A 26,176-nucleotide genomic window follows, 5' to 3' on the forward strand; every position below is an offset into this window, starting at 1 on the left:
GAGCGTCCAGACTGAGACACTGTAAAAATCTGATTGAGGTCGCATTTCAAACCAACTCCAAATGTGGTTTAAATCTGATTTGCACACATTTTTTGCTTTTTGCTGCCCAGACCATAAAACATCAACCTGTATATCATCTGGATAAGTCAGATTTGGGCTGGCAGTCTAACATAGCCTTTGACCCGATTTACACCTGGTCACTTCTTTTGTCTTGAGTATCAGAATTATATTTGGATGAGGCCACATAATAATGCAAGTGTAAACGCAGACAAGATGTATATAACCAGACCGCTTCAGGAGGTGGACACATTTGAGCCACGTTACAGGAGCATAATCACATCCGTCTCTCCAAGACACATTCAACAACCAAAACCCCTCCCAGTACAACCAAAACTCCTCCCAGTACAACCATTGCCCCCCCACCACCAGTACAACCACAACCCCTCCCAATACAAACGAAATTCCTCCCAGTACAACCACAACCCCTACCCTCCCAGTACAAACAAAACCTCTCCCAGTACAAGCACAACCCCTCCCAGTATGACTGAAGCCCCTCCCAATACAACCAGAACCCCTCCCACTCCCACACCATTTCACATGTGTCTCCGATGTGGACTGAACAAAGAATGAAGGGTTTCTGGCAGGATGGTCAGTCCTGTGGACACTGATTTCCTACACACAATATAGATGGACACACGAATCCACCTGTTCCACTCAGTGAGAGGCAGATGATGTGTATCTCAGCCCCTCTTCATAGTCTTATTACTCTGGATGTAAATCACGTATAATCTCGTGATAAAATGGAATGGAAAGGGCAACTCTACACATTCAGGAGATGTTTGAACTGGATTTCTGTGCTGGATTATCGCAAAGATACAGAAGCAGATATAAAAACATAATTGATGCATGGGTGAGTTTGTGGACCCCAGAGGGTTATAATGAATTGGTATCACAATAAAATGATAATATAGTGTTTTACTGTGGAAAAGTTTTGTTAAACATTGTGAAATCCTGGCAGCAATGAACAGTGTAGTGTATAGGGTGATTTACCTTCCCTATGGCCCGTTTATAAGCCTCCTTTATCTGCTGTCTCTGTGCAATAGTGCGGTGAGGAAGGATGGAGATGATCGCTGCCTCATCAGTGCCTGAAAGAAAAGCACATTTTTAAAGCAAGAGATCAGAAAACATAATTTATGTAAATGTAGTTGAACAGTCAAGGCATGTTTGGTGTCTGAAGTTTGCTAGCACTGGAGCTACTACAAATGATCTATTGCATTTGATTTAAAGGGACAAAATGTGCAAGTTTGTTTTTTTCCCACCAAACTATCGCTTTAACGCTCTGCTATTTCAAATGATCCACTGCAGAATAAACAATACATCCCACCGGCAGCATTGTTTAGACACCAGCTTTAACAAAAGTGGGGGAACCACACGAGAGGCTTTTCTCCACTGAGAACTTCTTACATGCAGCGATAGCATTAGCAACATTCTCCAGTTTATCACCAACTGACCCTGTTTTATTTAATTCACCTCACACTGCACTCAGCTGATGCCAATTCCACTCAATTTAACTTCATCAGTGTTTCCAGCACTGAGACACTCCTCTCCTCCTCTCCTCAAAGCTCTAAAGCACTAAAGTCTTTTTCCACTCTGTCTTTAAGCTGATGCAGATTTTCCAAAATGCTCTGTCCCAATTTAGCCTTCCTAAACTGTAAGGTCTGCCCTGAAATGCATGGACAGCTAGAAGGTGATCACAGAGGCTCAGTAGTTTGGTATAGTAAAAGGAGGGTCAGTGGTTTGCTACAGTAAAACAATGATCAATTTGGCAGAGTGAAATTAAGGACAGTAATTTGGTGCAGAAAAAGGGGATCAGTAATTCAGTAGAATGAAAGCAGTGTCAGTAATTCGGTACAGTAAAAGAAGGGTCAGTGATTTGGTACAGTAAAAGAGGGGGGCAGTGATTTTTGGTGGAGTGAAAAGAGGGTCAGTAATTAGGTACAGTAAAAGGGGGGGTCAGTAATTTGGTACAGTAAACGGAAGGTCAGTCATTTAGAACAGTAAACGGAAGGTCAGTAATGTAAACAGTAAAAGGGGGTCAGTAATTTGGCACAGTCAAAGGATGGTCAATAATATGGACAGTAAAAGGAATGTCAGTAATGTGAACTGTAAAAGGAATGTCAGTAATGTGGACTGTAAAAGGAATGTCAGTAATATGGACAGTAAAAGGAAGGTCAGTAATATGGACAGTAAAAGGAAGGTCAGTAATATGGACTGTAAAAGGAATGTCAGTAATATGGACAGTAAAAGGAAGGTCAGTAATATGGACAGTAAAAGGAAGGTCAGTAATGTGGACAGTAAAAGGAAGGTCAGTAATGTGGACTGTAAAAGGAAGGTCAGTAATATGGACAGTAAAAGGAGAGTCAGGAATATAATAAAGTAAAAGAAGCCTCCGTTATTTGCCTTAGTAAATAGACAGAGGTAAAATCAGGGCTCCTCACCTGCTCCTTTCATGGCTTTTCTTAGGTTTTCTGTGTCCTGTTCAGGATTAAATCCTGGAGCCTCCTTCACTGTACCACGAGTGCCCAACTGCAGCACAGAAACACACTTAATTTTAAAGTTTGTGTGGTTTTATGAACCACAGTCATCATTCAGTTTTACATGATCATTTTCAAACCTCTTTTCTTCCAGACTTTTGTTACTACACCTAAAGACTGATATGTAAATGTCTCCATATACGTTGTTTCCCTATATGGACTGCAGTAGGGGCTTATATAGTATAGTGTTCTACTAAATCATACAGTGTAGTATAGAGTGGAGATTAGGTTTGGAAACATTGTTTACAGTTTACACCAAACTCCATAATATGAGCTTTAGGATATGAAGTTGTTCTATATGCTGCAAACCTTCTGCAAATGGAACTGTGTGTCTGCAATATTTCTGCAGAGCATTTAAGAGGAATTAACTTTAGATAACATCACATGTTACAACATACAGGCTGACTGTGCCAAAAGATCTTAAATGCTAAAATTAACATCCATCATACCAACCAAAATTATGCCCATCTGCGACTAAGCCTGGTCTTAGCAACTAACCTCCTTTTGAAAACAACAATTACAGATGTTAGGTAATGATAACTGCTTAGCTTTCTTGCTAATTCATGTTGCCAGCATGACTAAAAATAAATTAAATGGCATAATGATAAAAAAATAAAAATAAAAATAACAGTCAACGTTGAAAATAATTCCAGATGACATCAGATAATGTTTGGAAGGAGAAGACTGCATATATAGACAGTGAGTGCGTGTACATGCATTCAAGCCCTTAAAATCCCAGCCTTATTACATAATAAGGCTTATTATTCAGTAACTACTGGGACGTCAGGGTAAATTGGTGGAGCTATTCTTATGTTATAGAAATGTGTAAAACTTTTGAGCCCAGACTTTTTAGGGGGGTAAGAACCTGATTGTTTACAAAAATAGGAAGATATCTGATTATTAAGTGGTTGTGTAAAAAGCACACTTTGAAAAATCTGATAAAGAGGCTGGATTTGAGCTCAGTAATGGAGTTTTTCAAGGCATGTAGACCCTCACTCTGATTTCTTTCTCTCAGTCTGCACATGTGTGAAAACAGAGCGCTGTCCCAGAAACGGCAAGCAGTCACACAGAATCCGCAAGATTCACACAACAATTCTGGAGCGACACTGAAACCAGCTACATGCTTGACAAAATGAAGGACTTAAATATTCTTAATTTTCTAAATGATGTATGTTCATATTTTCAGGTGAAGTGACTATATGTTTTTAAACGAAGTTTGACTTGTACGTTATGTCTTATTCTGTGATATTGGCTGGATGTAAAGCAAAAATTCAATTACTGCCTGACTCATGTAGACCTGGAATTTCCCCGTTATTTGATTACTCAAGAGCATGAAAACACACTGAACCAGTTACTGACACAACCTGAACCAGCGATTACTCAATGTAAGGATCAATTTTAAACACCTTCTGAGTGAGATGACAAAGTGTAAATTTCGGTGCAATGTTCTTAATGTTTTAACAAACCTAGCCTACAAATATGCATAAACCCTACTGGTGCATCCAGTCACACTGTCATTGATATTATATACAGGTTATCACAAACCAGAATTGGCTTATTCGACTGGACAATGTGAAAATAACACAAGATGCATTTTGTTCATTATATATTTTTAAATGTAACTCACTGCTGCCATGGTGCTACAGGACTGAACTGGAAATCCAAAGAAGATCTACAAGAGAAAATAAAACGTTAGTCAAATTTTCTTTAAACCTTGAAAACCATCCTTTTAAAGTGTGTACTTTATATTGTTTTATTACAATGTTATTGCTTTATTTTGCCTATTTCTTGTTTGAGCTTTTGTTTTTATTTCTTATAAACCTTCTTGTTCTCTTGTCTCACTGATTTTTATTGTTACACTGTAAATGAGGGTCACCATTAATGGAGTTCTGAGTGGAAATAAAGGCTGACTGACTGATTCTGTGATGCACTGAATCGTTTCCTGAAGAATCTCAATCTCACTCTTTCTCAGGTGACACTACTCTGTAATCTGAAAAGTTCAAATGATGATGTGTGTAAAATAAGCCTGATTAGCACAGTGTAAATAAATAAATAACACTGCTGAACAGAATCAGCAGGTTATTAAAGAGGCAAAACAAACCTGTAATTATCACAGTCCTGCTCACCTTACAGACACAAAGGGGCTTCCCTGAAGGACAGAGGGGCAGCTGGCGGCCTGTTCTGGGTCACCAGCCTCTGAACGCGCATGAATAATTCATCACACAGACGTTACAGCTGCTATACACTAACTGGCCACTTTATCAGAAACTCCTCCAGCTGTGTTTGAAACGGGAGCTGATCTGTTCATGCAGCTATGTTTCCATCCAGAGGATGTTTTTCTCCGAAAAGCGTTTCCAGAAATGGTAATGATCAGTAATATTTTATAAATTAAGACTCTTTTCAGCTGAAATATTGTTTGTCCATACAAAATCCTTCACTGTAAGGCTACAGCAAATATTGGTGAGACTTTCATGAACACACACATTTCTGTGCATCGTTTTTGGCATTTTAGGTGTAATTAAAAAGCATAAATAAAAACTGAATCAAGAGATTAGCAAAATCATTAAAAGCAAATATTTTAACAATAATAACAACTGTAATAATGACAATTAATGACAATAAAAATGATTTTTCAATGAAATTGCTTTGTCGTAAAGACACTGTCATGCAACGACATGCTTAAATGGTTCTTTGCATGGTGAAAAGGGTTCTTCTATAATTACAAGCTTAACGTTAACTATTTTGGTGCTATATAGAACCACTGTGTTTATTAAAGAACCCTTGAAGAACCATCTTTTTCAAGAGTGTCTATACAGCCATGAACGAATACATACACAGAACCCTTTGCATGCTGAAATGATTCTTCAGCTTGGTGGAGAATGTGCTATAGACGGTTCTGTATAGAACCTTTTTGAAAAAAGGTTCTATGTAGCACCACAAAGAGTTCTGCTGTTGTTATGGTGGCCCTACGAGGGGAGTGTTTCTGATAAAGTATCTTTAAGGGCCATGTGTCAACTTTCAAGTCCTCTTTAAAGCTCGTTGTCTTGCTCTGTTGAACTGAAAGCGCAGAGCTGAGCCAATAACAAGCACAGATGTCTGTTCTGCTCTAGCTTTTTTAAAACGGTTCCATATAGCACCAAAAAAGGTTCTTGTTATTGAACAATGTCAAGCTTGGAAGAATAGCACCGTTTTGGTGCAAAATAGAACCATTTCATATTGCAGAGAAACGTTTAAGCATGAAATGGTTCCTATAGAGCTCACAGTTCCAAACAGAACCATTGTCTTTATTAAAGAACCCTTGAATAACCATCTTTTTAAGTGTGCGGACCAGGCAGTACACTCATGATATACAGAGGAGAAAATATTAAAGATTATAATATTATTATTACACAGCACCGTCTTCTTATGAGGGAACTCTCCTGCAGCCTGAAGGTGAACTTGTAGGCACATCTGCACAACACAAAGTCCAGATTTTGCTCCAAGTGTTTCACAGTCTCACTAATTAAACGGCTGACAGATGTGCTCACGTGACCGAGGGGGAGTTAGCTTAGCATAACCGTTAGCTTGACGTTAGGTGAACTCCTCTAACTTCGGTTTATGATCATTTTTATTAGTAAAAACGACTAAACGAGGTCGCTTTTCAGTAGGGAACCCTTTTAACGCGAGTATTTCATACTCTATTAATGATACTATTGCGAGGTTTCACTGTTTTAGTGCACAAGCAACAAGTGGTTTGACGTTTAGAGGAGAAAGTCAGGCCGAATTCGCGTAGATGAGCTCAGGACAGTCAACGACGGCGTTTAATATCTGATATTTTTGAAGAATATCGTTAAAGTTGTATTTAGTTGTGGAGGATACAATGATACCCCGTCTTCTCTCTCTCTCTCTCTCTCTCTCTCTCTCTCTCTCAAGAAGACAGCAAAACAATCCCTGACTGAACCATATCTAAGGGGACACTAAAAGAAGTGACGCCAAGCTAATTACAATATGACAAATTAATTACAGAAAACTAGCAACATTTTTTTGTTTTAAATGCGTTAAGTCCGTTGTTCGCTCGCGTTTAGGCTCAGTGTATCTAAACCAGACTTCTGTGCATCGTTATGTGAAGTTTGCAGTTGATGTCACGCAGAAAAACACCAACTTTCTGGGAGAGAATTACAAAACTCGTTCGACTTTTGCCCCTTTCGGCGTCACTTCACATAAACAAACACGAAACGAGGAAGAAAGGTGTTTTTTCATAAGAAGAATGAAGAAATGTTGAGCTGTCGAGCTGTGCTGGGTCTTACCTGAAGGAAAGTTTGTATGTTGAGGAAGCCCCACCCGACAGAGAGGAGAAATGGAGCTTCTGACCGACGGCTGGATTTTATTATATGTGGGTGGCGGCTCTGCTCTGTTGAATCGTATTTCATTTCCTCATTGAATCTGAAAGAGTTTTTCCCCACTCAGGCTCAGACAAGTCCCGCCTTCCTGCGCTGTGATTGGCGCCAGCCATCTTCCTGCCTGTGCTCTGATTGGTTAGTTGTTCGTACACGCCAGCAGTCCACCCAATGAGTAGGCGGGGGTGTCTAAATACGGGTGGGCAAGAAAATAATGATAGGATGAAACAAAGTATCATAGATCATAAAACTTTCACATTTTTCAGATGCACATTTGACTTCCTTTTTGTAAGTAGTTATTTTGTTTACAGTTTATTACACCATTTGTATGCGCACTGTTGAAATTTGAAATTTGTTGAGTGATTTCGTTTTTATACAGTAAAAGTACAGGTCATGAATGTCATAGATTAGTGAGGTGTGCTGAGTCCTCCTGGACAGCACCACACTGATCCAACACACTTGATCCAAGTAGTGGAGGTCTTTAGTGGCGTATGAACATTAAAGCCATTTGTGCTGGATCTGAACTCTCCAGGGTGGCGGTTCTGCAGGACCAGGGCTGAGCATAAAAACCTTATTTTTTCTATTCATTCTGTAGTTTGTTATTTTCCTTTTATTAAAGGAAGGAAGATATTATATATCTTTCTGTACAATTAGAACAAAACTACACTACTTTAGCACCAGCTGAACATGAAATTGCTTTAGATTTCCCTAAACCTGATGCCCAATTTCAAAGCCAGTCCACGTTTTTGCAGCAGCCCAGTTTCCAGCACACCTATTCCAGGTATTCAGTGTCTCTAAAAGCTTGATTCAGGCGCACTGGGGGCTAGGACAAATTATTTGCGCTGTAATATCTGCACCCATCCCACTGTAAAGCTGCGCTGAACATCTGGAGTGCATTAATACGTATTACACACAGCTGCTCACTTTCGCAGATCTGCAAGAGCTCTCCTGCGCAGAAAGCGCATGCGCATGATTTGTAGATCGGCGATGCTCCAGCGCCCCGCTGGACTCCGGCTTCACTCTCCATTCCGCAACACATCAGCCCAACAAGGAGATTCAGAAAGAAAAAACAGGGCATAAACTCTCCCTCACAACTCACTGCTGTGTTCTGCATTGAAACAGGCAGATGGTGTCACCAGGTCGGACGTTATAAGTGTCTGATGTGAAGCAGGAGCCGGTTTGCTGTGTAGGCTAGCTGCTGTTAGCCTCTGGGAGTGCTAACGAGTTAGCTGCGATTTATCGCTCCGGTTTTTGGCCACGCTTTCACTCTACAAACCGGTGAAATGTCTTAATCTGAAGGTTAACGTTTAGCTAACAATTTTGGGTACCTGTGAGAACCGGTCGTTGTGCATATCATTTTAATTTTCAGTGATTTTGATGGGGTAGTTTGCTAGCTAACTAGCTCAGTCAGTCAAGCCCGTCCTTTAGCTGGTTAGCTGGCGGATTTGGGGTCATTAACGTTAGCTGGCGTGTTGGTTGTACGTTTAGTTAGATTAGTATAAAGTGTATGTCTTTTTTGTGATTATTTACGATGTAATGTTGTATAAACAGTGTTAAATGTTGCCCGCTAGCCTGTGCTGTATCTCTGTCAAATACCGCTAGCATTAGCATTAGTGATGCTGAATGGCTGAGTTTACAGACCGTTATCTCAGATTGGAGCTGGAATAAGCAGCTAAAATCGTGTCTAACGGTTTAATAGAGGTACACAGTGCAGCGACATGCTTATAGTCCCAAACAAACGGTTTGTTTATTCGGTGTTTTGGTGAAATGCTCCAGCGTTGCCTCTCCTAGCTCAGAACAGCTGGCTGGGGACAGATGTTGGATGGCAGTGGTCAGAAATAACGTTACGGTGGCACATTTTTGTCTCTCTTATGTTTTGAGTTGTTTGCTGGATTACAGTGCAAACACAGGCCGCTGGTGATGCAAGAGTAGCTCCTGCTGATTCAGCTCAGTGGCTTTAGATCATCTGTTTACATTCACAACCCGTAACAGCATCACTGGCAAGTCACAGAAACAGGGTTGTATTTTTGTTTATTTGTTTCCTGGTAACACAACATTTTGCACAATGAAGAAGTTCTTTGACTCTCGGAGGGAGCTGGTCAGTTCTGGCCCGGGTTCCGGAGGGGCTGGCGGGTCAGGAGGGTCCAGCGGTGCAGGAGGGAACTTCATCGGCCGCAATTTTACAGTGGGACGGCACCAGGTGACTGTGGAGGAAACGCTGGCAGAAGGTGTGTAGGACTTCAGGGTCAGCATATGACCATCTCAGGGGGTCACTGAGGCCTCCTGCCTGCAGAGCTGTCCTCCTTGTGTGAGGAGGATGTTTTACAGAGCAGGAGTTCTCAGTATGAACAGAGGGCAAATATGACAATATTTGGTTGTATTGTGATAAATTATGGCTCCATACACATTCTGAGCATACTTTTGACATTGTCAGCACTTAAAGAGCTCTGACCAGCTGTATGTTTCATTATAGGAGCCTTGTCAGTCCTACCATTGGCACAAGTGCAGCGCAGTGGGCGAAACACTGTATAAACATCACTGTACTTATAGTTTTGGTAGCACTTCTGTAGATGTGGCACTGCTGGATCTTTTTGTCTGTTCCTTGATATCAAATCTAAAAAAACTTAACATTAGACTATATAGACTGTGTATCTTGAAAATAATTGTGATGTATTTTTGCCAAATTATCCACCCCTAATTCTCAGTGAAGCCTGAAGTTGAGTATTCCAATAGAAATCCTGGAATAATATTAAGATTAATGGACCAATATTATCAATGATTTATAATATTATTATTATTATTATTAACAAGAAAAGAAAGGAAAAGAAGAATTATGAAGACATTTTCACATATGTCATCTGATCTGATGATGAGACATCCGATCAGTTGGAACAGAATCAGTATTGCAACATAAAAAACTGAACAAAATGATTTTAATTGAATATTTGGCACTAAAACCACTTATACTGGACTAACTTTGCTCTCCTTCAGGAACCATATATTGCCATGTTACCCAGCCTATCTATCTCTCTATCTCTCTATCTATCTATGTGTATACACACACACACACACACACACACACAAACACACACATACATACATATATATATATATATATATATATATATAAAAGGAACATCTGTAATCTTGCTTCATTAAAAAAAACAACACTGAGGCCCATATCTATTGATGTCAGATCAGCTAAAATGTTAGATCAGCGTTTTTGTACCGTGAGAAATCTGATAAATACGGGTCCAGGTCTCTGAGATAGATCATCAAGATAAAGTAAGGAAGATCTGTTCAAATTAAACTCTTCAGGGCAGCAGACACACTGACATCTTTAATAGTCAGACAATGTTACAAAGCTAAAAGCAGCAGTGCCCATGTTTAAGACTGGATTGTAGCTGTACTTTTGTCCATGTATGTAGATAACAGTGTGTTACATAGTCAGAATCCACGTCATGAGTTCTGTTAGGCAGGCGTAATGATGATTTAGGCCTACGCTTTTTACTATGATTGGGGCTCCTTTAACATTTTTCTTGTTATTTTTTTTCATTTCTTATTTTTCCCTTTAGTGTCATAGTGTTTGTGTAGTTTTATGAACCAAAAAGAGTCATAGTTGATTCTCTTTATACCTTAGAACTCAACAGGCTGTTTTTGTTACTGTGCCTTTAAGACTGATGTGTGTAATTGAGCTCTGTTTTGATAGGCTGCCCTGTATAGTTCCTTATTCATTTACATTTACATTTACATTTATGGCATTTGGCTGACACTCTTATCCAAAGCGACTTACAATTTGATCATTTTACACAGGCAGGCCAAGGCGGTGTAAAAGTCTTGCCCAAGGACTCTTATTGGTATAGTGTAGGGTGTTTGCCCAGGTGGGGATTGAACCCCAGTCTACAGTGTAGAAGGCAGAGGTGTTAACCACTACACTATCCCAACCACACTTTTGCGAGTTGCTTTTATTCAAAAAGCAGTCTGAGCTAAAACACTCTTTATAACTTCTGTTTGAGTGGGTGGGGCTAAACTGCCGTTGGCTGAGTGGTTGGAAATGTAATTGTGTTGGTTTTTGTGACATCACAAAAATGGTGATTTGCTTCTGATTTGGTTCTGTAGTTTAGATCACACATATGGACTGAGGACTGAACAGTACATTTTGGAACTTAAGCAGTGTTTACATACTGTGTCAAACTCTTTTATGCTATGACTGTGATGAAAGGGAACTTTAATGCTGTTTACATAAGGCAGGTTTTTGTTATTGTTATAATGGTTTGTAGGGATGAATCATAAAGTGTCATGTGATGTCTCGGTGTGGTCAGAGCAGCTTTATTTCGGTAGCCTAAATCCTCTCTCTGAAATCCCCCCCTCATCTGCTCCTCTGATTAAATAGCCTGCTTTGAGGGATTGCATTGATTGCATTTCTACCAATTGTGAATGAATGTGGGCTGTGATACTGAGACAGTTTCTTTTCAGTGTATGTGCTTCCTTCCATTATTCACTGTGTATATGGGATTTTATTATATATGAAAGATGAGCACAGATACTGATTTTATTAAGGAGGACCTTTTATGCTCATTTTCAGTTGATAATTGTTGTTATTAATTGTTATTTTTGTTTGTAATAGAGCAGATTTAAAGCTTTAACTGTTCATCGCACTGGTCATCTCTATTCACTGTCTCTGAAACGCTCTGTTAGTGCTCCTGTGTCTTTAAGCCTCGCCCCTAATGAGCCTAGCACGCTCCGATTGGTCTTCTTGCACACTCTGTTCTAATCAGCCTCCAGAGCGGTTCCGCCCCTTCATGTTCCGCCCCTGTCCTGCAGTCTGCAGCCAGACTCTTCTCTCCTGAGCAGCAGTGAACTCCACTGTGGCTGTTTCTCCAGCAGCGTCGGTTCTGCTCTATAAGCTTGATCCAGAGTGGATCGTGAAAGTCCGGTCAGCTTTTCTGCACACTGCAACACTGACCACGCTCTTCCTCCTCTAGTAGCTGCTGTGTGCTGTGTGAGGGCGTTCTGAGCTCGCTGGAAGGCGGGCAGTATCGAATGTGTTACACGTCATCTTGTAACAAAGAAGAAAGGCGTTTCAGGCAGCTGAGAAAAGCAGAGTGCTGAGCTTTGTGACTGCAAAACGTTTACATGCACAAAAAGCTACAACTCACCTTTAAGAAAAGAGAAAATCTTGAAAAGCATAATAAGTCAAATTTAGATGTTGGCCAGATGTGTCTAACACACATTTAGCGCCGTCTCTCAGCCGCCATTGCTCTTCGCTTGAAGCACATTATTCGAAACGCGATGGACATTGTTTGTATTAATAAAACAGAAAGCCCATACATTTAATAATTATGAATGATCACATTATAGGCAAATTTTTGTTTAAGTAAATTAAATGACCAAGTGTTAAATCTGCCTCGGTTCTTTCTCTGTGCTATGGTGCATCAGAATAAAAGCTCCTGTACTGTATCTCATTCGTTTGCATTATCGTCACTTTCATGTAGGCCAAAAACTTAAAGCTATATTAAATTGGGTTAATGTAGTTAATACGAAATGAATAATGGGCAAGTCTCACTTTAAAAATCCTCAGTTTAAACATCAGCTAACAAGATAAGCAGCACGACTAATGCTGGCTAATAACAAACACGGCTGCAATTTGGAGGTATTTTACACTTGATGCAGCTCCTAGTAGATCAGCAACTTGTAAAGCTACATTTGAAAAGCTGCTTTTATGGGGTAAACTTACACTTTCTTTGATTACGCACGCTGGAATTATAATTACTGTTTATTTCGCAGTTGTACTATTCAGAAGCATATACCACTGTCTTTTGTAATAGTTCTTGTTTTTCCATTCTTGGTAATATGAATTTTTATTATGCGTTTGCTCCTACAGCTTCATGTTAGACACAGAATTTAAATAAAAGCATAACGTTTTGATATTGACTGATTTCCAGAGTTTAGGTATTAGAAGAGAAAAACTGGAACTATATAGTATCTAACTCTAGTATATGGTATGTTTGGCTTATATACAGTATCTTTGGAGTTTATATGGTTTATTAGGCATGTGTATGTGTGTATACAGTTTATTTTGTGTGTATAAATTGTTTTGGAATGTATAGAGTCTATTTGGCCTGTGTACAGTATATTGGGAGTGTATGCAGTGTATTCAGTGTGCATGCAGTCTATTTGCTGTTTATTTAAACAATCTCTGAGGCGTGTGCTCAGGGTGTATGTGCATATAAATAAGCAGATGAATTATATTTTCTGGTGCTCCTTCTAAACTTGTGCACAATAGCAAAACTTGGTTTTGGTGCTATACAGAATCATTTAAAAAAAGTTTCTATATAGAACCATATGCATATGATATCAAATAGAATAGTTCTGTATAGAACATGAGACTTGCTGCTTTTTGACTGATGGACATGAGAATGTTCTTGTCTCCTTTAAGGTCCTAATCAGATCAAATTTTTTTGAATAGTCATGAAATCTACAAAATAGTACATTTTTGAAAAGCATTTTTTTAGAGCTGACTTGAACAACATTTTACAGACTTTAAGTACTTGAGTACTTGTTATCAAAACAGTAATATTTAAAATGCTTATACAGTCTATTTGACATGCAAATGGTCTATTTGGCATGTGTACAATCTGTGTGTGTCTATGGTCAGTTTGGTGTGTATGTGGCCTGTTTGTGGTCTCTTTGCCACGTATGCAGTCTATTTGCTGTGTATATGGTCTATTTGGCATGTATGCAATCTGTTCTGTGTGTGTATGGTTGATTTGGTGTATGTGTGGGTGTGTGTGTGCGCGTGGACTTTTTGGTGTATATGCAATCTGTTCAGTATATATGCAGCTTGTTAGGGGTGAATGGGGCCTGTTCATTGTGTGTGCAACCTGTGTGTGGTGTGCGCAACCCGTTTGGGCTGAGTGTGGCCTGTTTGGTGCATACGTGGCCTGTTCAGGGTGGCTGTAGCTTGTTCGGAGTGTCTGCGGCCTATCTAGGCTGAATGTGGCCTGTTTGTGATGTACCTGGCCTGTTTGGTGTGTGTATGCAACCTGTTCGGTGTGTATGCGCCCTGTCTGCTGCTTGTTCGGGAAGTATGTGGCCTGTACGCAGCTTGTTCGGGGTGACCGCGGCCTATTCAGGTTGTGTGCAGCCTAATCAGGGGGCATATACACGGCCTGGTGAAGTCGGCGTGTATGCGGCCTGTATGCTGCCTGTTCGGGGTGTATGTGGCCTGCTCGGGGTGTGTATGCAGCTTGTTCAATATACTGGACCTGTTCAGGCTGTTTGGTGTGTACTCAGCCTGTTCGGTGTATACTTAGCCTGTTCAATGTGTCTGCAGCTAGTTTGATGTATACGCGGCCTGTCTGGTGTATACGCGGCCTGTTCAGAATGTACCAGACCTGTTTGACGTATACCTGGCCAGTTCGGTGTGTGTGCGGCCTGTCTGTTGCTTGTTCGGGAAGTATGTGGCCTGTACGCAGCTTGTTCAGGATGACTGTGGCCTGTTCAGGATGTATGCAGCCTAATCGGGGGGCATATACATGGCCTGTTTGGTGTATGTGTGGCCTGTTTGGGGTGAAGTTGGCCTGTTCGGCGTGTATGCGGCCTGTATGTGGCCTGCTCGGGGTGTGTATGCGGCCTGCTCGGGGTGTGTATGCGGAGTATGTATACTGGACCTGTTCAGGCTGTTTGGTGTATACTCGGCCTGTTTGGTGTGTATTCGGCCTGTTTGGTGTGTGCTCGGCCTGTTTGGTGTGTACTTGGCCTGTTTGGTGTGTCTGCAGCTAGTTTGATGTATACGTGGCCTGTTCAGAATGTACCAGACCTGTTCGACGTATACATGGCCTGTTCGGTGTGTGAATGCGACCTGTTCGGTGGCTATGCGGCCTGTCTGCTGCTTGTTCGGGAAGTATGTGGCCTGTACGCAGCTTATTCGGGGTGACTGTGGCCTGTTCAGGGTGTACATGACCTAACTGGGGGGTGTATACATGGCCCGTTTGATGTATGTGTGGCCTGTTTGGGGTGAAGTCGGCCTATTCAGCGTGTATGCGGCCTGTCTGCTGCTTATTCGGGAAGTATGTGGCCTGTACGCAGCTTGTTCAGGGTGTACACGGCCTGTTTGGGGTATCGGCGGACTGTATGGTGTATACTCTGCCTGTTTGGTGTATATTCAGCTTGTTCGGTGTGTGCTCGGCCTGTTTGGTGTGTCTGCAGCCAGTTCGATGTATACGTAACCTTTTCGGGGTGTCAGCAGCTTGCTTGGGGTGTCTGCAGCCTGTCCAGAATGTACTTGGCCTGTTCGACATATACATGGTCTGCTCGGGGAGTCTGCGGTCTGCTCGGGCTGAGTGCGGCCTGCTCTGGCTGAGTGCGGCCTGTTTGGTGTATAAGCAGCCTGGTCGGGGAGTCTGCAGCTTGTTCGGAGTATTTATGGCCTGTCTAGGCTGAATGTGGCCTGTTTGTGCTGTACCTGGCCTGTGCAACATTTACCTGGCCTGTTCAGTGTGTGCGGCCTGTTCAATGTATATGCGGCCTGTTCAGGCTGAATGCAGCCTGTTCGGTGTATCCGTGGACTGTTTGGTGTATACTCGGGCTATTTGGCTTGTATGCAGCCTGTATGCTGCCTGTTCGGGGTATATGTGGCCTGTTTGGGGTGTACCTGGCCTGTTCAGGGTGGACTTGGCATGTTTGTGTATACACTGTCTATTTGGGGTATATACATGGCCTGTTCGGTGTATGTGTGGCCTGGTCGGTGTGTCCTCCGCCTGTTCAGTGTGTCTGCCGCCAGTTTGGTGTATACGTGGCCTTTTTGGTGTATACATTACCTGTTCGGAGTGTCTGCAGCTTGTTTGGGGTGTCTGCAGCCTGTCCAGAATGTTCCCGGCCTGTTCGACATATACATGGCCTGTTTTAGAAGTCTGCGGCCTGTTCGTAGTGTATGCGGCCTGTATGCTGCCCATTCAGGGTGTATGTAGCCTGTATGCGGCCTGTTCGGGGTATATACGTGGCCTATTCGCTGTATGTGTTGCCTGTTTGGTGTATACATGACCTGTTTGCTGGGTGCATGACCAGTTTGGGGTGTCAAAGGAAATAAAAATATAATACACATAACAATGAGAAGTAATATGGAATGCACTGAATGAGAACTAAATACTGAATGCAAAATTAAACAACACTGTATATATTAATTGAATATAAAAATGTAAAATATATCCCAGTTCTAGGGTTTTGACTCTTGAGTTGTGAGATGTCACTCAAGGTCAGGAGATTCTGCAGATATTCTGTGTAGAATTACAATAAAGGCCTTTTCTCCTGAGGCAGATTACTGCAGGGGATGATTATGACGATGGCTCTGAGTTAATTAAACTGTGTCTAACTTCACTAAGTGTCTGTAATTAATCACATTTAAGTCACTATACACTCACTCACTTTTTACCTGTGCTTCTGTGGATGTCCACCAGAGGACAGCTTTGGGAAAGGACCCATTGTAAATGAGTTTTTTAAAGAACATTGGTCCTCATTCACCAACTGTTCATAAGATGAAAACCCACTTAAACCCACTTACGCAGTCTTTACAAAGGTTCTGGCGTTCACCAGTGTTTTCTTATTTGGGGTTTGTTCTTAGGTAAGAACAGAATCTACACACACTCAAGAGCACAAAGGTGAGAACAGTTCTGCGCTTTAAGAACACGTCATAAATCTGATGTAGACTTTTTCATGGGACCTTTCTACAAGAACACATTAAAAAACAAAATATAGGTGAATGAGGCCCACTGTATCATAAATGATATTTTCTTAAAGATTCGCCCATAATGGAGTGTGTAATGGAGATGTTAACAGAGTGATTTAGAGTGGTTTAGTGTGAAATGGTTCAGATGTCTTTACAGTGGTGGTGATAGGAACCAGGGGTCACCATGACTAAATAACACAAATAAGGACATTTATTATCCAGAACCACCAGTGACTACATATGTCTTCTGAGTTTTTTATGGAATGTTGGGAAAATAGTTTTCATTGAGGACTATTTTGCCTCACAACCCCCTGCATGTTATACATCCCTCGACCATGAATAAATGTCAAGGCCAAAATCTTCTCAAAATTTAGCAAAACAGTTTCTCAGAAATCAGGCAGTGAATTCGTAACCATTTCATAATTTTTCAATAACTTTCTGTGAGGAAAACTTTAGAGGTGGACGTCTGGTTCCAATCACCACCACTGTGAACAATTCTGACCCTGTAAGTTTCTCTAGAATGGAGCGCGTTACACCAGACCACTCTGAACGACTCTGAACAACTGTGTTTACATCCTGACCATTTAATTAAGCTGAATTTTGAAAAATCTTTCATCTGTATGTTGTGAACCTGTTTGTGTCTTGCAGGTGGTTTTGCGATTGTGTTCCTGGTGCGGACTCATCAGGGTGTTCGCTGTGCACTGAAGCGGATGTATGTGAATAATGAGCATGATCTGCAGGTGTGTCGCCGTGAGATACAGATCATGGTGAGTGTGTGTTCCCTCTTAGCTGAATCTCAGCTTTCTTAGTCTGAAACATAAAGCTGCCAAAAAGTTTCTCTCAGATAGTGCCATAACATAAACACCTCTGTGTCTACCTGAAGAAAGGGAACACTGACTGTAAGCCTCAATGTGGTGCACATGTCCAGTACTGTTAAATGTATTGTTTAAACATAGCAAAATATTTTTATTTAATATTAAAAATAAACCGAATATCAGTACTAGTAGGTTGCCGTTTTTGTTTTGGCATCATAAGGTTCATTTCTCTTCCTTACTGAGTGAGGAGCAGTGAGCTATTTATCAGATTTAAAGCTGCACTATGTAAGTTTTTGAGATTTGCTTTTCTCTGGTGGAGATGTTTAACTGCATGCAATGTGCAGAAGAGCTTTTTGTAACATCGGTTGTGCTTCAGACCCCCACAAGCAAAGGAATTTGAAAAAGGATTCAAAGAGAGCTCATTCTATTTGTGGTGAAGAACACGTCTTCTGAGGATGTCAGTAAATTATCTACTATTGTCATCATCCGCATAATGTTGATTTTGAGATCATTTGAGGCCTTAACATTGGGCCCAAAGATATTTTTGAGTCTGTGACATTAATATGTAAAGACGAATGATGTGGTTTGAAAAACTCTCTCTGACTTTTAGATTATTTCAGGCTTGACAAAGCAACTTGCACCAGCGCACACTCATCATACTTTAGCCCATTTTTACTCTCCTCACTCAGTAACTGCACTTCTTTCAGTTTTAACGCTAAAAATCTCACATAGTGCAGCTTTAATGTAATACAAATTCAATATCAGTAAAACACAATGTAAATTTCACTTTTTAAGACTTTTTACTTTCACATGTACTTCCTCATCTCTAGTTCTACATTATGATATTTGAAGGTTAACAGACTTCACTTTTGATGGCCACAGCTGTGTCCAGTTTACTGTTCTCTTTACTCAAACTCTCACCTGATTCAACACATGACAAATTTGATAATTAGGTGGTAATCTGAGCATAAATTACAGCTGTGTCTGAAATACCCATCCTTTGTTTATGTGTGTCTAGAGGGATCTGTCTGGCCATAAGAACATCGTGGGTTTCCTGGACTCAAGTGTGACGGCGGTGGGCAGTGGAGACGTGTGGGAGGTCCTCATCCTCATGGACTTCTGTAGAGGTTAATGTTTGTACAGTTAGCTGATAATATTGATTAGAAAAAAATCTCAGCATGTTTTATTGAATCCAGCAAATAACAAGATAGAAATATAATAAAAACACAGCTTAAAAAACATTGACTGATCTAAGAGCTGTATGGGTGTGGCCTATTATTCTAAAGAGTCCAGCCCTCCCAGCCTACTACAGTGCTGAAATAGAACTAAACACAGAGAAATGGCGAAATGAGTGAAATGGGTCATTCCAAAGAAACATCTCCATTTTATTTATTTATTTATTTTATTTTTTACTTTTTACATAATTCCAGCACGGCCAACGCTGGTGCTGTGTCCACTCACTAAAACCATCATCCAGCTTTTATATGCAGAACCTTAAGGAGGGTTCTTATTTACTTGTCCAGGGAACACTGACATGGCTGATTAAACAGATGAACTAATGAACAGACAGCGAACAGATCGATGAGCTTGATAGCTCCATTGTTTGATTGTTAGCTTTTGATTATTGGGCAGCTTTCGCTTGGTGGTTAGCTTTCATTTGGTTGTTAGCTTTCATTTGGTTGTTAGCTTTTGCTTGGTGGTGAGCTTTTGCTTGGTGGTGAGCTTAATCTTGGTGGTTAGTTTTCTCTTGGTAATTAACTTTCTCTTGGTGGTTAGCTTTCTCTTGGTGGTTAGCTTTCGCTTAGTGGTTAGCTTTCGCTTAGTGGTTAGCTTTTTCTTGGTAGTTAGCTTTCATTTGACCGTTAGATTTCGCTTGGTGGTTAGCTTTCATTTGGATGTTAGATTTTGCTTGGTGGTGAGCATTCTCTTGGTGATTAGCTTTCTCTTGGTAGGGAGCTTTCGCTTGGTGGTTAGCTTTCTCTTGGTGGTTAGTTTTTTCTTGGTGAATAGCTTTCGCTTGGTGTTTAGCTTTCGCTTGGTGTTTAGCTTTAGCTTGGTGGTGAGCTTTCGCTTGGTGGTGAGCTTTCGCTTGGTGGTTAGCTTTCGCTTGGTGGTTAGCTTTCGCTTGGTGGTGAGCTTTCGCTTGATGATTAGCTTTCGCGTGGTGGTTTGTATCTCTTGGTGATTAACTCTCTTTTGATGCTTAGCTTTCAGCTGATGTTTAGCTGGGTAGCTTTTTCTTGGTGGGTAGCTTTCGCTTGGTGGTTAGGTTCCCTTGGTGGGTAGCTTTTGCTTGGTGGGTACCTTTTTTTTAGTGGTTTGCTAATGATCATGCACTTGATGTAGGATTGGAAGCCAAACCTGAACACCTTGTTTAATCCCATTTTTCTTTTTACCAAAATTCCGTTTTTTTTTTTTTTTACACATTGTCATTGGCTTACTTGTGCATCATCGACAATATCTGATTACATCGCCCTGTCGCCCAGGCTAACAGCCCACAAGAGGAAGAAAGTATTTAGAAAAGAAAGTATGTATTGAGGTTTTCTGGGCCTTTGGCCTAGATAAAGAGGTCTGGAAGATTCCTGTTCCAGGACTAGCCAGACTTTGAGCTCAGATCCAGTATCTAATTTACAGGAGATATCTTGTTTTGAGAAACATAGCAACACTGAGATGATCTTGGATATTTTGATGCTGATTTTTGCTGCACATGTACAAGTGAAACACAAGAGGACAGCATCTGCTCATACATGGGTTCTTTTATTGTTGCCCCACATGGTTTTCTCCCCACATATTTCTTGTTATCCTCAGTGCGTGCTTCTAAGCAATATAAACCTCTCAGGTCCTCCCACGCCAAACCAACCACATGCATTTGTGCCGGTTCTTAATAACAGAAGTTGTCTTCACCAGCAGAGTCTAAACAGAAGAATTCTCTTCCCTTTTGTTAGAGCTCTGATCCCTTACCTTGGCAGTGTTAGCCTTTCCAGACATTTCCACTGTGGGAATAGGGTTGGATTTACTGTTCAAAGCACAGTCACATGTTCAAAAACAACAAGAGCAAGAGGGCACAAGGTGAAAGTGATTTAGAGACTGTACACTCTTATCCTGTTCTGCAATGGTTCTGATAATTTTACATTAGCAGAACAAACACATTCCGGAGGAATTCAGTTTAGGTTCTCTCGTCTGAAACAGTTCAGTTTCAGTTTTGAAATGTACAGAAATGTTATCGGGTGTTTTAATGAAAGAAAGATGAGGGTGTTTGTGTTTGTCCTCCTGGGGTTGTTTTCTCTGTCATTGTACTGAAAAATCACTGGACCTCATTCTCCAACATCTTCCTAAGCTTGTTCTTAAATGTGTTCTTGAGCTGCTCTATAATACTTCTATAATAGATTATAGAAGTGTGTAATAAACCTTTGGGCCCACTGACCATGTAAGGGGTTAAGGTATAGGGAGACTTAAAGCAAAAAAAAAATTAGTCTAAAGTCCAAGATCAGTTAAAAGTCCAAAATGTGTTTTCAACTGTGATTTTATACCACTTTAGTAGAATAATCTGTATACACCGACCATCTGCTTAAGCCAACTTCCTTGTTTCTACACTAATTTTTCTATTTTTTCAGCTCCACTGACCATATTTGTAGTTCTACAGTTACAGACTGTAGTCCATCTGTTTCTCTGCATACTTTGTTACCCTATTCTTCCATGGTCAGGACGACCACAAGGAAAGCTTTTTTGAAGCGGCTAGTCTGTGTATAAACCATAATTGTCCAAGGTTTTAATTAAAGCATCATATTCATTTTTGACCATACCTCTTAGTACTATGTGAGCAGACTGTTTTAGTGAATATCGCAGATTCAAGTAAAACCGTTGACTTTGTTTCTGTGAATCTGTTTCTTTTAAGGAGGTCAGGTGGTGAACCTGATGAATCAGCGTTTGCAGACCGGGTTCTCAGAGGCAGAGGTTCTGCAGATCTTCTGTGATACCTGTGAAGCTGTGGCTCAATTTCATCAGTGCAAAACACCTATAATCCACAGAGACCTAAAGGTACAGTAATGGACTCAACTGAACCAGCACAGGACCTCTTAAAGGAGGAACCCTGACAGTTAAGACATGTAGATGCCAAATGGTGTACATTACCAATACAGTTCAAATATGTTATATAAATCCAGAAACATAGTTAATGTATTATTAAAAATGGACCAAATCCTTTTGTTAGTAGCCACATCAAATGGTTGCTCTCTCTTTCTCTTGTCCACTGAACAAGGAACATTATGCAAACTTAATTTAACTCTAATATCCTTCAGCCTCTCCAACTTTAGCTAATGCATCACTCAAGAGAAAAACTTTTTTCATTATCTTATTTTCCTTAGGACATACTCCGCTACAGCCATACATTACAGGACTGCATTTGGTGTGAGGTTCCTTTTTTGTCCAGTTGGTGGCAGCGTTGGCAGGACCTGCAGCCTTGTGTGACTTTCTCGTTGCCATCTGTAACTGTGGCAGTGGTGCTAGTGCAGTCCTATTTACTTTACATGCAATTAAATATGATTTATATATCATAATTGAATGGTCCTGTCTCTGTTTATACCTGTTCTATCAACACAAAACAAAAACTAGTGTAGTGATTCCAGTCAGCACTTTCAAAAGACGCTGACGGCAGTGCTGAACGGGACATCATGAACAAACCCATGATTTGATGCACTGTTGCAAGTGCTGCTGGCATCTTTAAACACCTCAGTGTCGCTGCTGGACTGAGAACTAAAAACATCCAGCCAACAGCTTCCTGTGGGCAGCATCCTGTGACGACTGACGAAGGACTTTAGGAAGCCCAACACAAACTGTGTGACATCAGATGAGCTATCATCTCTGACTTTACATCTACAATGTGGACCAACAAGGTAGGAGAGCCTAATAGAGTGGACAGTGAGTGGACACAGTGTTTAAAAACTCCAGCAGTACATCTATGTCTGATCCACTCGCACCAACACAACACACCCTAACACCCCACCACCATGTTAGTGTCACTGCTGTGCTATGAATGACCCGCCATCCAAATAATACCAGCTCTGTGGGTGTCCAGACCTTTGAAAAACAGCATAACAAAGTATGTAGAGAAACAGATGAACTACAGTCTGTAACAGTAGAACTACAAAGTGCTCCTATATGGTCAGTGAAGCTGAGTGAGAGAGAAAATCTTTAGGTAGAGGATTCTATTCATAGCTGACACCAGTTATTCCCACTAACAAAGTGATTTCATTTCACTTTAAGTTTGTTCACTCTCAAGTCCCATAAAACCACTAAGGAAAGCCACTACATGGCAATGTCTAACATAGAAACGTGTTCATTCACTTAAGTTTTATTTTTTTTAAAGGTAAAATTATGCTCCACATTCAGTGCCGAGTGCTCAGGGTTAGCTCAGCGTGATGTCGGATTTAGATGTCAGCTCTACTTTAAATCCAGACATTTTAAACTCTGCAGACATGCGCAACATATTGTTTAGTTTATATGCCTCAGTTTTAAGTAATTCATTCTGTGAAGGCCAGAAGTCGGTGGGATGTTAGCAGGCCCAGATGAATCTCTTTGTCTTTTCCATTTTACTAGCAGGTTAATCAAGATCCGAATCTCCTGTAATACCATTTATTTAGCAAGTCTCTAAGGAACTTCCATTCAGTATAAAATTTAGAACCAAAAATGCGATCATCTAGCCATGTACATTGCGATAAACGGCAGGCTAACAGAGTCGTTCAGACAGATGCTGGCTTTATAAGCTCTGTAGACTCTGTGTTAATGTGGACTTTGGTGTTTGTGATGTTTCAGGTGGAGAATATCCTGCTGCACGAGCGAGGGCACTACGTACTGTGTGATTTCGGCAGCGCGACCAAGAAGTTCCAGAACCCGCAGAGCGAGGGAGTGACTGTTGTGGAGGAGGAAATAAAGAAGTAGGTTTACCTTCACTTGCTTATTCTCTCCTTTCCTTCTCTTTCATTTCTTTCTCTGTTTCCCTCATTCTCTTTTTCTATCTTTTTCTGCCCCTTTCCCGGTCTTTCTGGTGCTGTACATCTACAGCTATATATGAACCTATAGCTTTATATGAACCCTCCTGTTATATTCAGCTGTAAGTAGCAGCAGTGATGTTCCAGGGTCACATTGACCTGATGCATGTTTAACTCTCCGAAAGTAGTTTTCTCCATAATTATTATATTTTGCTCAGTCAATATGAATTTCATCGATATTTAGTGTAATCAAGTTTTTCACCCATTACAGGTCAGTGTTTTCTTATAATAATTCATGATTTTTATTGCAAAATATATCTTTTTTTTCTGTACATTGGTGACAAAAACTGGACATTAAGCATGTTTGTTTTATTTATATTTATTATTTTTTAAAACAGTTTTGCCATTTTTCATCCTGACTAAAATTGATGAATTAAAATGATTTTAGACAATTAGCAGTCTTTAGACTGACTTCAAATATCTTGGGTCAACCATCCAGAGCAATGGACAGTGTAGAAAAGAGGTGAAGAAGAGGGTGCAGGCAGGATGGAGTGGGTGGAGACGGGTGTCAGGGCTGATGTGTGACAGAAGGATAGCAGCAAGAGTGAAAAGAAAGGTTTACAAGACAGTAGTGCGTCCTGCTGTGATGTATGGTTTGGAGACTGTGGCTCTGTCTAAAAGACAGGAGGCTGAGCTGGAGGTGGGACCTCTGAGAACAGAGGGACAGTGAAGGTGGAGCAGTTTGGAGATAAAGCCAGAGAGGCCAGGTTGAGATGGTTTAGACATGTGTTGAGGAGGAATAGTGGATATGTTGGGCAAAGAATGTTGGAGATGGAGCTGCCGGGTAGAAGGAGAAGAGGTAGACCTCAGAGAAGTTTTATGGATGTAGTGAAGGTGGACATGGAGATGGTTGGTGTAAAAGTAAAGGAGGCAATGGATAAGGCAAGATGGAGGCAGATGATCCGCTGTGGCGACCCCTAAAGGGAGCAGCTGAAAGAAGAAGAAGAAGAAGCAGTCTTTAGACGGTGTGCAGTTTCCTTTAGATGACTGCAGTAGTTTGTAGGTGGTGTGCAGTAGTCTTTAGACACTGTGTGGTTTCATTTGGGTGACTGCAGTAGTCTTTAGATGGTGTGTGGTTTCCTTTAGATGACTGCAGTAGTCTTTAGATGGTGTGTGGTTTCCTTTAGAGGACTGCAGTAGTCTTTAGATGGTGTGTGGTTTCCTTTAGATGACTGCAGTTGTCTTTAGATGGTGTGTGGTTTCCTTTAGATGACTGCAGTAGTCTTTAGATGGTGTGTGGTTTCCTTTAGATGACTGCAGTAGTCTTTAGATGGTGTGTGGTTTCCTTTAGATGACTGCAGTAGTCTTTAGATGGTGTGTGGTTTCCTTTAGATGACTGCAGTAGTCTTTAGATGGTCTGTGGTTTCCTTTAGATGACTGCAGTTGTCTTTAGATGGTGTGTGGTTTCCTTTAGATGACTGCAGTAGTCTTTAGATGGTGTGAGGTTTCCTTTAGATGACTGCAGGAGTCTTTAGATGGTGTGTGGTTTCCTTTAGATGACTGCAGTAGTCTTTAGATGGTGTGTGGTTTCCTTTAGAGGACTGCAGTAGTCTTTAGATGGTGTGTGGTTTCCTTTAGATGACTGCAGTTGTCTTTAGATGGTGTGTGGTTTCCTTTAGATGACTGCAGTAGTCTTTAGATGGTGTGTGGTTTCCTTTAGATGACTGCAGTAGTCTTTAGATGGTGTGTGGTTTCCTTTAGATGACTGCAGTAGTCTTTAGATGGTGTGTGGTTTCCTTTAGAGGACTGCAGTAGTCTTTAGATGGTGTGTGGTTTCCTTCAGATGACTGCAGTTGTCTTTAGATGGTGTGTGGTTTCCTTTAGATGACTGCAGTAGTCTTTAGATGGTGTGTGGTTTCCTTTAGATGACTGCAGTAGTCTTTAGATGGTGTGTGGTTTCCTTTAGATGACTGCAGTTGTCTTTAGATGGTGTGTGGTTTCCTTTAGATGACTGCAGTAGTCTTTAGATGGTGTGTGGTTTCCTTTAGATGACTGCAGTAGTCTTTAGATGGTGTGTGGTTTCCTTTAGATGACTGCAGTAGTCTTTAGATGGTGTGTGGTTTCCTTTAGATGACTGCAGTAGTCTTTAGATGGTGTGTGGTTTCCTTTAGATGGTGTGCAGTTGTCTTTAGATGGTGTGTGGTTTCCTTTAGATGACTGCAGTAGTCTTTAGATGGTGTATGGTTTCCTTTAGAGGACTGCAGTAGTCTTTAGATGGTGTGTGGTTTCCTTTAGATGACTGCAGTTGTCTTTAGATGGTGTGTGGTTTCCTTTAGATGACTGCAGTAGTCTTTAGATGGTGTGTGGTTTCCTTTAGATGACTGCAGTAGTCTTTAGATGGTGTGTGGTTTCCTTTAGATGACTGCAGTAGTCTTTAGATGGTGTGTGGTTTCCTTTAGATGACTGCAGTAGTCTTTAGATGGTCTGTGGTTTCCTTTAGATGACTGCAGTTGTCTTTAGATGGTGTGTGGTTTCCTTTAGATGACTGCAGTAGTCTTTAGATGGTGTGTGGTTTCCTTTAGATGACTGCAGTAGTCTTTAGATGGTGTGTGGTTTCCTTTAGATGACTGCAGTAGTCTTTAGATGGTGTGTGGTTTCCTTTAGAGGACTGCAGTAG

General features: G+C 40.9%; 2 protein-coding genes across 3 annotated transcripts in view; one reads left to right on the plus strand and one right to left on the minus strand.

Annotated features, from left to right (window-relative positions):
• The window catches only part of anxa4 (annexin A4), a 34,087-nt gene extending 26,925 nt beyond the window's left edge, over nucleotides 1-7,162 (minus strand). The window contains exons 1-4 of the mRNA XM_017718882.2: nucleotides 6,881-7,162; nucleotides 4,222-4,266; nucleotides 2,499-2,586; nucleotides 1,051-1,145 (exon numbers count right to left, since the gene is read on the minus strand). Of these exons, the coding sequence (XP_017574371.1) occupies nucleotides 1,051-1,145; nucleotides 2,499-2,586; nucleotides 4,222-4,266; nucleotides 6,881-7,003 (351 nt within the window). The 5' untranslated portion in view covers nucleotides 7,004-7,162. The remainder of the gene's footprint in view (nucleotides 1-1,050; nucleotides 1,146-2,498; nucleotides 2,587-4,221; nucleotides 4,267-6,880) is intronic.
• Nucleotides 7,163-7,934: 772 nt separating this feature from the next.
• The window catches only part of aak1b (AP2 associated kinase 1b), a 62,863-nt gene continuing 44,621 nt past the window's right edge, over nucleotides 7,935-26,176 (plus strand). The window contains exons 1-5 of one of the 2 annotated variants that reach the window (XM_017718880.2): nucleotides 7,935-9,198; nucleotides 17,346-17,464; nucleotides 18,531-18,639; nucleotides 21,408-21,550; nucleotides 23,324-23,445. In XM_017718880.2, the coding sequence (XP_017574369.1) occupies nucleotides 9,036-9,198; nucleotides 17,346-17,464; nucleotides 18,531-18,639; nucleotides 21,408-21,550; nucleotides 23,324-23,445 (656 nt within the window). In that variant the 5' untranslated portion in view covers nucleotides 7,935-9,035. The remainder of the gene's footprint in view (nucleotides 9,199-17,345; nucleotides 17,465-18,530; nucleotides 18,640-21,407; nucleotides 21,551-23,323; nucleotides 23,446-26,176) is intronic. The other variant, XM_017718881.2, reaches the window with a different exon arrangement.

Source organism: Pygocentrus nattereri, chromosome 18, assembly GCF_015220715.1.
Source record: "Pygocentrus nattereri isolate fPygNat1 chromosome 18, fPygNat1.pri, whole genome shotgun sequence".
NCBI lineage: Eukaryota > Metazoa > Chordata > Actinopteri > Characiformes > Serrasalmidae > Pygocentrus > Pygocentrus nattereri.